The sequence below is a fragment of the Crinia signifera genome, chromosome 5 (genome assembly GCF_055691185.1).
Source record: "Crinia signifera chromosome 5, ASM5569118v1, whole genome shotgun sequence".
Lineage (NCBI taxonomy): Eukaryota > Metazoa > Chordata > Amphibia > Anura > Myobatrachidae > Crinia > Crinia signifera.
Window position 1 is genome coordinate 291,508,799 of NC_139221.1, and position 14,058 is coordinate 291,522,856.

The 14,058-nt window shown below is 42.5% G+C and overlaps 1 protein-coding gene across 4 annotated transcripts in view; it reads left to right on the plus strand.

Annotated features, from left to right (window-relative positions):
• The window catches only part of ARHGAP21 (Rho GTPase activating protein 21), a 155,989-nt gene that overhangs the window by 54,521 nt on the left and 87,410 nt on the right, over nucleotides 1–14,058 (plus strand). For all 4 annotated transcript variants that reach the window (XM_083189263.1, XM_083189261.1, XM_083189264.1 and 1 more), the window contains exon 3: nucleotides 7,890–7,914. In XM_083189263.1, the coding sequence (XP_083045389.1) occupies nucleotides 7,890–7,914 (25 nt within the window). The remainder of the gene's footprint in view (nucleotides 1–7,889; nucleotides 7,915–14,058) is intronic.

Here is a 14,058-nt window from a genome sequence, read left to right on the forward strand (position 1 = left end):
AGGTGTCACTTTTGACCTGTTGACCCTGTCACAGAGGTTATGGCGTGACTGGAAGCTCTGAGGGCTACTGGCTCAGTGATATTTTCTATTTTGGAGAAGATGTTTCAAGTGTTGGAGAGAGAGATTGCAGAAATGTTTTAAGAGTAATTTATCTACCATAGTCTTTGAAATGACAGAAGTTGATTTATTGCATTGGGCAACTACTACACTTTCTCTCCAAGGCTTGCTACAACTTCCTCAATGTGTGGACATCCAGCTTTTTGTAATGCTTATGTGGGGCACAGAGGTTTCTGCAATACCGGCACAGACGTGTTTGCCATTTTAGTGAGGGGTACAGGTTGGTATGTAATCCCTGAAAATATACACTGCTGCTGTCTCTGGGAATATGTCAGCTGGCTAGCAAATTTTTAACCAAAATTATTTATCTTGATGGCGGATTCTCCGCTACCTGTCTCAGTGATTGGAGGCACCAGAGAGAGGGAGGCGATGGTATTGATTTGATGCTGTAGTTATGTGTTTACTAACCTTAACATAATAAGGAGATATTAGTTGTAGTATACTGATCGAAACAGCGTCCGAATGAGCAATTCTATTCTATTCAGCTCGCTGCTACCCCCTCCTTTTTTTCTGTACTGGCAAAGCAGAAATGTGCAAAGTTTCCTGATTGGTTTCCCAGGGGACACTTTTGTGTCAAGCCCATCACTTGTGGGCACGATCAGCATGAAAATATATTTGCTTATCCTCCCCCAATCTCCCATTACCATAGACCCGGGATCGGTGCGATAAAACAATTGAATCGGCCCCAAAATATGTTCTTGCCTTTTTATTTAATTACCGTATATACTCGAGTATAAGTCGACCCGAATATAAGCCGAGGCACCTAATTTTACAACTAAAAAACTGGGAAAACGTATTGACTCAAGTGGGACCCTCGCTCGAGTATAAGCCGAGGGGGGCTTTTTCAGCATAAAAAAATGTTCTGAAAAAGTAGGCATATACTCGAGTATATATATGGTATGCAACATGATTTTGTATATTTGCGTATATTGGTGCTCTTTTACATTTTTATAGTAATTGTTTTGAGTCCCACCTATTCTCTTTAGTGTAGTAAAAAGTCATTGACCGGCGAGTTGCAGCAGTTTCCAAGTTTAAAAATATCTTACATTTCTATATAAGCCACACCCCTCACTTTATTTACAGCTGAGTCATTATGGTGATGTCATCACAGGGTGTCCATCACAATGCACAAATGGGGCAAATGTAATTGTATGTTTTCTCATCCAGATCACACTGTTACAGACATACAACCACCTAACCATCACGGGAGCTGGAGAAATATTTAGGAGAATGTTTTTAATAGGAGATTATTGGGTGTAATACATTATTAGGTGCCCCTATCTCTGTACACTATTACAGCCTATAGTATACAAAAGCCATAACTTCTCTAGTCAGTACTTACAATATTAGTCCTCAGAGTTCTCTGTACAATTGTTACTCTATCCTGGCAGTACAAAGCCTATGTCTGCCTGCCTGCCCGCCCATCAGTGATAATCTAGTAAATGCCCTGAAAATTTCTCAGATCAAATATATATTATATCATAAACATATGGCATCAGAAAAACATCTCTGTTGGCACTGAGCCCATAGGAGTAACACTGTTCCGGGAAGTTCACTTTCTTTAGTTGTGTTATGTTTTTTTTTATGATAGATATGTAATATGTTGTAACATTATTATGTAGCTGTCATGCATTTGTGCCTGCACTGATTGAGTGTTTTACTGCACTGACACTAAATATTTTACAGAGAATTCTGAGGTTACCTTTCCATTTCTTGTTGTCTCATTCAATTGCTTGTTCTGGGGTGGCGGGTGATCTGTGAGCACACGGCCTGTGCGTTGTTCTGTTTGGGTCTCACTGCACATGTCCGGAACAGACCTATTCACTCATTATATAATACAATGTTGTTCCTAGAAGTGTAACTCCTATCTCTTCCTGTGATCCCTCGCTCCCTCGCTGCGTTTTCTATCTAGGTCCTATTGTGAGGCCTTGCAGTAGATCTTCCCAGGAAGCCGCTTTTGCTATGTGTATCATCACCTGCATAGTTAGACACCTGATCAATATATAAATGTCATTTTAGTGCTGATAGCCAGACAGACTGTGATGTGAGTGAGGGGGAGTAAATGACACGTTTAGTAATAGAGGACGACTGTCCTTGTTACCATAATAGCTACACTGGTGTGGGGTAACGCAGCACATAAAGGATACATGTCTGCCATTGGTGGATGCCACGTTCTACCCTGCACATCCCACCATTACCCCTCATCAGCACAGTGAGTACATGTGCACCAGGCAGAGACCCACACAGACTACATACAGTATCTGATTACTGTTCTGTAGAATGCAGATAGCTATATTACTGTTTGCATAGTGATCAGTCTCTGATACACATTGAATGTGCATTTTTCTCCCTGTTCCCTCTTTATAATGCTGGAAACGCATTAGGTTCTCCTGGACAATGCGCATTACATCCTCTACTTAAAACATAATGGCCATTAATCAGGAGAGGTTACTGGCTGACCACCTCGCAGTACTTCAGCTGTAATGGACGCTTCACAAGAGGAAACCACCCACAGCTCTGCCCAGTAATGCACCTACTCGGCCTGCAGTCTCCACTTCTGTTATGCGTTCAGTTACATTTGTCTCATTAAAGTTTTATTTCCAGTATTTCTTGTTTTTGTTTAAAGCCACTTATGAATAAAGAATGGGGAGACCAGGCTCAGGTTAATGTCGGTGGTCTTGTTCGCCCCCTAGTGGAGGTCATTTCTCCAATGGAAAAACTTCTAAATAGTAGGCATGAAAATAAAGTCCCTCACAGCTGGTTGTGGGTCATTGGGTCGACCAATATTAGGTCGACATGGCTTAGGTTGACACAGGAAATGGGTCGACATGCTTAAGGTCAACATGTAGGAAAGGTTGACACAAGCATTAGGTCGACAGTGGCTAGGTCAACATGTCGACATGGGCACCACATAGGTGCTCTGCGTCCCCTCGCATCACTCGCCGTGCTTCAGACCCACTATTCTATTCTCCATCCACACCCTAGTGGATGGTAGGGCATGAAATACCGCCTGTCGGCACATGTCAGCTGGAGATGCTTTTGCTGACCTAAGCCATGTGGTTGAGCCAATGTATGTTGACCTTTTATGTGTCGACCCTAAGACCATTTACTGCAAAGCCCGACTTCATCCGATGCATGCGTCATTTTCACAGCATCAAGCACACCTGGCTTCTTCTCTGGAAGTAATGGTGATCTTTGCTGTTCATTTTATTTATTCTAGGCAGTGTTTCTAGGTGATGTACGGTATAAGAGGTGACGTGTTTTGAAAGTAACACATGTAAATCTCACTCAGTGCGTAAGTGTATCAGTAGGTGGCGGTTGCATTAGAGTACCAGCCAATCAGCTCCTAACTGCTGTGTACAGGCTGTGTTTAAAAAATGACAGGAGCTGATTGGTTGGTACTGTAGCTCCTTCCACATTCTCTCCCCAAGGCTTGGAATATAGACCCCTGAGACCAGTGTACGTGACCGGCCCGTGTTTGCCATGCCTGCGCCCTGTTGATAAGTAGAAGTGACTCATTATTGACCCTTGTTCGGCTTGTCTGTTGCAGCACTTGAGCGGCACCTTGAAGCTCAATGTTCCATACATTGTCCTGAATGCATGAGCTGCTGCTGTCTGAGTTCCACACTTTCATTGTTCTAATAAAAAGAATATTTAATAATTGTTGATTAGACGTTTGGACATATATAAATGTGTATATGATATATAAATGTGTATATGTATGCGATGCAGTACGAGCTGATTGTTGTTTTTAGATTTACATATTTATTATTATACTGTATATAATGCCATCCTGTAGAGCAGTATATAAGATAAGAGGTGTAACGTTGGGCATTACTAGGAGGGACTGAGGACAAGTCTGTTTGTTTGCAGAGATAAGAGATTTGTGATTTGCCTATACCATAGCAGAAAGCAATGGGCAGGGAGGAATACACACTGACACGGGTGCTAGTCCATATAAAACATGAGTAAAAATATAAAAAGTTAAAACAGATGGTAAATTAAAACGATATCTGCTAATGAAATATTTTTATTGCAGCTATGTCTGCATCTGTGTCTTGTGTAAGAAGACAATGCTGTGATCATTCTCCATTGCCAGAGCACAGTTTCATAGCATAGCATAGGTGTTTACCTATCTTGCTGTATGTCACGATATAGGCCATTCACACTTCAGGAAGCCTACAGCGAGCGATCTGAAATAGGATTAATAGCCATGTGCAGAAAAAGACCTTTATCCAAGTTATTGCTTTTACATATTTTGTGTGTTTGTGATTCCGGGGCAGTTGTTGCACCTGTGTTGTGGGTTTAGCGATCTATTAAAGACATTCCATTTGCTTTGCTTTTCCTGAGCGCAAATAGCTAGGTATCTCCGACAGGTTTTTGCTAGATCTGAATTTGCTTGAAATGTGTGTTTCGTGGTGGGAAGTGTACAGTGACCGTTCTGTCTTGTGGGAATGTAATTTGTGTGTAGCTAGAGTACTGCACTATTCTGATCCCTGCTTACGGGTATGGGAAGCCCGCTGGATCTCTTACACCTAGCTGGGACTGATGCTAATTACAGTCGCAGCTGTAGACGGAACCCCTAGTGGAGCGAACAATAGTTTAAAAACTTTGTGCGTGTGTGGGCGCATGATCACAATCCAATGCAGGTGCCCGCCGGTCGTTCATCGAGCCTGCTGATCTCTTATACAGGCAGGAAGATGGGGGTTTTCACTGTTTTTTGACCCGAATGTCGGTGGGCACCTGCATTGGATCGTGATCATGCCCACCCACACACAGAAAGTTTTTAAACTATTGGTCGCTGCGCTCGGCACACTATTTTATTCTCCCGCCACTCCCTAGTGGATGGTAGGGCATGAAATACCGCCTGTCGGCTCAAAAAACAGTGAAAAACCCCATGTCCACCTTTTTACTGTTGACCTTGCCAATGTCGACATAATGATCTGTCAACCTAGACCCATGTCGACCTTTCTGCATGTCGACCTAGTTGTTGACCGTATCCCCAATCTACAGCCACCTTGCCATTTGCCCTCCAAATAGTACAATTTGTACCAATATTTGTACATTTCATATATCTTTTTAATGTTATGATTTCCATCAATATGTTTTTTTAATTATGTGCATTAAATGCTTATGATATTATCTAAGGATACCAGCACCTATTATTATTATTTAAAGTATTTTCCTATTTTCATTAGCCGTGTGAAATGCTAATAGGCAATAAGCAATAATTGAATTGCTCAGATAAACATCCATTAGCATCAGGTGGTGCGCAGAAGAATTAAATTCTGGCACTGGAAGAAAAGAACATCTCCCATCGCCCGCTATTGCATTGCAGTGAATGCGTTACCTGTGTACACTTCACAGCTAACCGGGTTGAAATGCCGGGTCTCGCAACCCGGGTCATTTCAACTTGGGGCATTGTTACCTGCCTGCACGGGTTTTGCATGCTCCCGTGCAAAAACCCAGGATATGTAGGCTAGTGGAAAAGGGGTATAACAGTCTGAGACATTGGCACAGTGCCTAAACCTTGTGCGTTACATATATTTTGTCACTGAAGCCCTGTCTGTTTTCTGGTGTATTAAAAATGATTTGCCATATGTAATGTTAGACATAGCTGTATCCAGCCCCTTCTGTACTAACAAGGGGTGCTGGACGGCTCCCCGACAGTCGGGATTCCGACATTCGTTACTCCGACGTCGGAATCCCGACTGCTCCCTCGTGGGGGTCCACGACCCGCATAGAGGGAGAATAAAATAGGTGTCGAGCGCAGCTTCCCACCGTGCCCGCAAGGGGCTTCATTGCGCTCCCCCCGCTGTGCAGTCGGGATTCCGACGTCTGAGTAATGACTGTCGGAATCCCGACTGTCAGAGTATTATACCACACCCCTAACAAGTATCTATTACAGAGCAATACTGTGATTTGTAGTTTTAATGTTTTATATTTAGATGCACAGGCATTCACATACCAACGTATGGCACAAGCTGTCACCATTACTGCCACCAGACCCATTGACTGTAAGTGATGCGAAATTAGCTACTATTCCAACGGTGGGCGAAAGAAAGCCATTCGGGCAATATAGGCCGCAGCCAAGAGTAATCTCCCATTTCATTTATATACATTTTTTGTCCATTTAAAAAAAATTCATTCGTTAATACAGCTGTTTTGCGTGAGGCTAAGAATGAAATTTGTTGGCTGTCAGGTTTGACTGGATCATGTATCGTAAAGGATATGGGAGCTTGATATCTGTGTAATGCGTTGCATAATGATTGGTATGTGAGCTTATCAGTTTGATTTTTGCGTGACACCAGAGTGCGTCTCCTGGAATCTGTCTGCCAAGAATGGACTGAACTCTTGACTGTACCACTTCCCTCACTTGTTTTCCTGAGTTTTTTGTGTCTGTGAACCATAAACGTGTCCTCTGAGACCACATCCTGCGGCAGGAAAGCACTGTATTGTACTGCAGATAGAGATGATTTATTGTAGATACATGTTCATACAGTAGAGTCAACATCCATTATAACCTCAGCAGATCCCACTTGCCTGTGTTTATACACCCATCTTACAAGTGATAATCCCTTCCTGTTCGGTACTTAGCCATTCTGCTAGAATGGTTTATAGTTTCTTTGCCTCCTGTAAGTTCTGGTGTAGTGTTCTTCGTGGTTTTACTATTTAATGCTTACATAATTGTAACTGCTGTTACTAGCAGAAGCAAGAGAGGCAGAGTACACCAGGACTGTTGACAATCACAATGCAACGGAATTACTGATAGAACAGGTCCTCTATGATAGGAGCTCACCATCTAAGGACAAGACTGCAGCATAGCCATCCAACTGGGCTTACACTTAGGGGACCAGAATAACAAAACTCTGAACATTTGTGAAATCTCGGGATTGTCCTGAATGGTGACCTTACACATCAGGGATCGGCCGCTGGTATCAAATCATTATTTTGGAACATAGCCAGAATCAAGTACCTTATTCCTTTAGAAATTTGGCTTAAGTACCTTATTCCTTTAGAAATTTGGCTTAAAGTCATATGTGCATCTATATCATTACGCATAGACTACTGCAATACCCTCCGCCTGGGTCTCCCAACAAAGGAATTGAACCAAGGTCCAATGTAAGGAGCAACTTCTAATTCGTTACCGCTTCACTCACTTGCAGTGATCTGTAATTGAAGGACTATTAAGCTAGGTACACCTGATATGAGGTGTATGACCAATTGTATCGGTGTGTTTGCAGTACCGATGCAGGAGCATTAGCCGATCAACCAATTATAACTGTCCTGCAATGGTTGGGTCCTGGAGGTTGCAACAAGTTGGCTGATCGAGAGCATTTAACACGATCACCTGGGCCTCAACTAGGTGTGTAACCAGTTTAAACAATTCCTAGAAACTCCCTGAATTCATCCATGGCCCAATCTGTTACTTCTTTGCTCCACCCAGTTCTAGAGTCTTTTGCTGTAGAGTCCTTCAAAAGCAATACTCAAGCCTTTCCTGTTTACTCGCGCATTGCACTTTAGTTCCTAAACAAAGCCACAAACCAAATGCTTGGTTCTCTTTTCTGTTTAACGTGTTCTGAACTTGAATGCAAATATACTCTGAGTACTATTGGGGTTAAAAGAGCTATTTCATTATTAATGATGATGATTTTCACTTGGATAATTGATTATTGTACAACCAAATAGATGTATCCTTTTTTTATCAAGTAGTAGTTTGTGCGGATTTCTAGTTACAAATGATAATCCTTTTCAAATCTTATGTTTTGCAGGTTGATGAGAATGAAACACGCACAGGTGAGTTCTGGTCAATTACTTGAAATGTTGATGTTGAAAATGAAAGATTCAAATCTGTACACAAACGACGTCAGTAAGATGAATGGTCTGTCTCCCACTCTTTCACACTACAGATCGTTAAGCTTTTGATATTTTAATCCAACCCATATTCCTTTTCTACATGTTCTGTCTGACTCGTCTAAGGTAGAGACTGTACAGGGAGCGTTCTGGCTGTATTGTTGCGAAGACACATCCGCTAACTTGCACTAACTTGCACTGAGATACGAACAGTAGTAGGGGGCCTTTCACTTTATGACCCGTAAGACTGTATAATGTGTGCAAATACTTTCCCCAGGCTCACACACTGGTTAGTGTTGGCTGAGGAGGAGACCATCCACAGTGTATTTATAAATGTGATTTAGCAGACAGCCGTGACTGGTATCTGAAGATGCTGGCGGCTCCTGTTTGCATAGGGTGTTTGTTGAAGAGCTGGTTTGGGCTTTGGTAATGGCTGCACCGCAGTCTGTGCTCGCTCTGCCATGTCTTCTAAGGCAGATTCTATTTTTATAAGTTAAATCCCACTTAGGGGTATGAAAGCATCTGCCACTTTATTTTCAATTTCTTAAAGCAACATATTTAACTTGAGTGCTTAAATCAATTACCAGCGTACACGTGCATCATATACACACTGCACATTGATGTTACGTCATCCCTTGGGGTGGAGTGCTGGTTTTACTACTACCTTTGTGTTGCCAGGCTGCTGGTCACAGCGTTGGTGGGTATGGCCTGGAATTAGTACTGTAGCACAGAGAATCCCAACACACGTCACTCTTTATTCACTGACTACATGGCCTGTTTATGGCGGACTTTGCAAGTATGGGTCCTGGTGCAGATACTGGAGCTAAGCAGAATGTCCTACGCCCATGTTGTTATATATAGCTCTCATAAAATAATTTGCCAAGTGTGGTTAATGTTCTAGATGTCCTACCTCTGAGCAGAGTGGATAGGGAAGACTGCCACATGCTAGAAGCTGGTGGACTTGGTCGACCCCATATGGCCGACTGGTACAAAATGTTGACCGTGTCAAAAGGTCACTATGGAAATGGCCGACATACAAAAAGATTGACGCAAATATTTGTGTCATTTTCTATGTTTCCTAATATGTGACCACAGGGAACCTAGATCCTCTCAGCATGCTCTGGGCCAGGGGTCCCTGTACGTTACTGCTGCTGTCGCCACAGGTTACTAGTCACAATGGTCATCCAGGTGGATAGTAAATTAAGAAAAATAATAGTAAAATATGTGGAAAAAACACAAAAAAACTTTCTACACGTGTATACATCTGTCATGTCGACATTTTGTGCTTGCCGACCTTAAGCATCATCTACCTTTTACCTGTCAATGTACTAGTGTCTGTTTAGACCAGGCATGTCCAAAATATGTCCCTCCAGCTTTTGTGAAACTACAAGTCCCATCATGCTTTGCCACAGTCTTGCTATTAGGGAAAGCTAAAACTATTGCAAGGCATGCTGGGATGTGTAGTTTCACAACAGCTGGAGGGCCACAGTTTGGACATGCCTGGTTTAGACAGTGTAGATTTATCATTCGGAGACCCTAGAAACAGTGTAGTCTATCCACACACAGATAGATATTGGATCCAGTCAGATATCTATCCAATTTCCCTTGAAATCCACCCCTGATCATGGCCACACACAGAACGAATGAGTAAATGATCAGAGGGTTTTGGGTGCCACTTTCTCAGCCAATCAGCAGCTAGTATTAATTAGAATAGGAGCAGGAAGGCGCGGGAGACGCTTCTGCTGCTGCTGCCATGACCACATCGTTCATATCTACACATGGAATTATATGGCCATCTATCACGACGGGTCATTCATCTATCCGCCTGCTCAATGAACGACCCGCGGGCACCCACACTGGATCTTGGTCATGCGCACACAGAAGTTTTTAAACAATTGGTTGTTTCGATCAGTTGAAACTTGCCATATCGTGTAAAAAAAAAATCATACAGCTTTATTGGTGCTAAGTTCTATGGTAAAAATTAACTGGATTGTCCTGTTTTTGTCTTTGACCTCATGCCACTGGTGTTGGGTTGGTGTCACAAATAAACATAAATAAGTGGGCAAGTTCTTGCAGCTTTTTTTGGGCTATTTAGAGATCGGTTAGTCTTCACTAATGTATGTGTTCGCATATAAAATAATTTGCATGGAGCTCTCTGCGGTAAGAAAAAGGCATGCAGCGGTATATACCCATGTGCAAGTAAATATCCTGATTTACTGGCTTATTCTGTCATTCACTTTACCATTGTGTTTACCTTCTGCTTAGTGAAAGCAAAATTGAGCAATTAAAAACAGTGTATGTTTTATTTTTAGACCAGTTTACTTGCTTTACATTGGCATATTAGGCCTCACATAAGCTGCTGACTGCTGTGTTACATACATGCTGTCTGATCACAAATGCTTTCTGTGGAACCATTGTTGGAAATGAAGAGCCATCTAGTGGTAGGAATATGAACTCACAGGATGCTACATTCTCCTGTTCAGTCTTTTATAAGATCACTGGAATATTCCGTAAAGAGAGTAATTTACATACTATTTAGGACCATGTGATTATGAAAGTTTTTTTGTCTTAATGTTTTTGTTTTTAAACCAAGTCATACTCCATTGTCCGAGCGCATTATAATCACTAACATTAGGGGCAGCAAGGTGTAATGGCTAGCGTTACTGTATCGCAGCACTGTGGTCATGGATTTGGTTCCCACCATGCCCCTAACTGTGCGGAGTTTGTATATTCTCCCCATACTTGCGTGGGTTTGCTCCGTGTACTCCACTTTCCTCCCACATTCCATAAATATACTTCTAGGTTAATTGGCTCCCAACAAAAAAAAAACCTAGAATGAATGTGTGTGTGTGATGGGGAACATAGATTGTAAGCTCCACTGGGGCAGGGACTGATGTGAATGTTCAAATGTTCTCTGTAAAATGCTGCGGAATATGTGTGCGCTATATTAACATCTTAATAAATAAATACAAATTGCAATTATTTAGAAAATATGTGGTATTCTTGCAGGGACGTGGACTGAGCTCATCAGACCATTCCTTCCTTAGGTAGCCTATGCAGTGCAGTGGATGAGACTGTATAAAAAAAAATATTGCTTTTGTTCGGGTTGTTTGGATTTATGCTGATGCAAGAACGAGAAATGTTTCATCCAGGTTTAAGGACATAATGAATCCCATTCTGCCAGGGTGTTTGGGTTCTACCAACCATCCAAAATGCATTTCTTAGAGGAACAGCTAGAAAAACTTCATCGGTACTCACCCAGATCCAAGAATTAAGACCATCTTACAGGTGCCTGATGGGCTTTGCAGAGGTGTGTTACCTAGGGCAACAGGTCGGAAGAGGATAAATAAGTCTGGAACCAGCCAAACTCAAGGAAATCTTCAGTTGGCTATGCATACCCATACTGCCCCCACGCATACACCTCCACAACACCCTTGGAGACCAGAGTTACTAGTTAAAATTGTCAGAGATTGCGCCAGTTAACCTCTAACCTGTGGGAAACCTGGGAGAGATGTGTGAAGCCTTTTATAGAGTGGAGTCCATTGCAACCAATCAGCTTTTTCAGCTTCTTATTCAACCAATCAGCTTCTACCTATCATTTTATAGCACTCAATTGATAAATGTTACGTAGACGTTTATTGGTTGCTAATATCTCCACTTGTGATCTCCAGTCTTTAGAAGGCTTGATACATCTCCTCCCCCATGGTGTGACGCCACACAGTTTATAGTATGCTACTGCTCCTACAGTCTTGTTTTGGTCTGGCAGCTATAGTCACAAGTTTGATTGTTCTGTTCTGTGTCGACACAAGCCCATGTCTGGTAGCGGGATTGTTGATATCAAGATATCATGACCGGTGCTTTGATATGAGTATGCCTAGCCAAGCAGTAGTTAAAGAATAATGGGTAGTCACTCCCAATGATATAGAGAAAGGTACAGGAAGTATAAACTGCGCTAAGGATAACAATAAAATTAAGAATAAAATTTGTTTGATGAAACGGTGTATGACATAAAATGTACAATTTAATGTATGAAATTACATAAAGATAAGAAACAAAAATATTGATATGACAATGCTGATAATAAAATGGTTAAAATACTGCAATTAATATTCACTCAGTGCATATTTACATTGAAAAGGTTTTCCAAGATCCCTACAATTTTCGCTGCACAAAGCAGCTTTTTCAAGGAAAAATCTGCTTTGTGCTGCGAAACGCGTAGGCCTCTTGGAAAACCTTTTCACTGCAAATATTGGATAAATCACCCACTCGGCCCATCCAGAAACGGTTACCAACTTTCCAGTGGAGGCTGCAACAAACCACCAATACAAGTGGCTTATCTCTTCATAAACTCACTGCGGCAATACCATCTTTGGAGGGACGCCACCTCCTAACAGACCCGGTTCCATATTGGCAAAGGAGAAGAAGAGACCAACACCTCCTACTCACTGGATATTACAATTTCCCAAACCATAAAGGATTTCCCCAGTACTGGTGGACCACACAAGAAGGGTGACTATCCACACACTCACGTCTAATGCACTGAGTGAATATTAATTGCAGTATTTTAACCATTTTATTATCAGCATTTGGGGTGATTTTTCACTGCGCTGGAGTGAGGAGTAAAGCAGCTCAATAAATAAATTGGTAACTGAAGCTTTGGGGATGAGCGCTAATGTGTTTTAACGGGATAAATAAAAGGAATAAATATAAGATGTAGAAAAGAAAAGATAGTTAAGAAAACACCTGAAAAATAAAAATTTGGTTAATAACGATGTTTACAGCTCCTCTGAGTACATGTGGAAAGTCCGTGGAGTGTGCTAACTTTCCCTACCTCTATTGCCGGGGTTGATCGTGTCGGGTTGGAAGGTCCGTGCGCTGCTGAACGGAGGTTGCGCCGCACGTCCTTTCCTTTCCTTCTGGATCTCAGGTGCCGGGACTCGGTGTGGGGGACTGGACAGAGGTGCGTGTTACGATGGATGGAGATGCCGCACGCCTCTGCTCTGCTCCCGTCGGTCCAAACAGACACCTCGTTGCGGCAGGTGTTTCCTTGGCTCTGATGTAACGGAGCTTGTTGTCTGTGGTACGAGGTGTCTGTTTGGACCGACGGGAGCAGAGCAGAGGCGTGCGGCATCTCCATCCATCGTAACACGCACCTCTGTCCAGTCCCCCACACCGAGTCCCGGCACCTGAGATCCAGAAGGAAAGGAAAGGACGTGCGGCGCAACCTCCGTTCAGCAGCGCACGGACCTTCCAACCCGACACGATCAACCCCGGCAATAGAGGTAGGGAAAGTTAGCACACTCCACGGACTTTCCACATGTACTCAGAGGAGCTGTAAACATCGTTATTAACCAAATTTTTATTTTTCAGGTGTTTTCTTAACTATCTTTTCTTTTCTACATCTTATATTTATTCCTTTTATTTATCCCGTTAAAACACATTAGCGCTCATCCCCAAAGCTTCAGTTATTATCAGCATTGTCATATCAATATTTTTGTTTCTTATCTTTATGTAATTTCATACATTAAATTGTACATTTTATGTCATACACCGTTTCATCAAACAAATTTTATTCTTAATTTTATTGTTATCCTTAGCACAGTTTATACTTCCTGTACCTTTCCCCACAAGCCCATGTCTGTCTTTAAAAACCCCATTGAGTCCAGTCTCCGCTGCCATGGAAGTAGATTTACTAAGAGTTACCTTCTCTTTTAAGGGAGTCTATTTGGCTTTTTTCTTTCATAAGTTAGAATTGACCTTTAACCCCTTCCCGACATTTGACGTACATGTACGTCATGGTCGGGAAGTACTTCCCGACATTTGACGTACATGTACGTCATGGCTTTAAACTGTCACTGCGTCTATAGACGCAGTGACAGTTAGGTGATGTCTGCTGTCCCTGACAGCAGACATCCCCCCTCGCCGCCGAGGGGGGGCAGGGGTGCCCCCCCCCCCCGGTCGGCGATCGCTGTGATTGGCTGTTCAAATCTGAACAGCCATTCACAGCGTTTCCTGTGTTACCGGCGGCTAAGCCGCTCGGTAACACAGGGATCGGTGGTGATCGGTGCTGTCAAGTACAGCACCGAT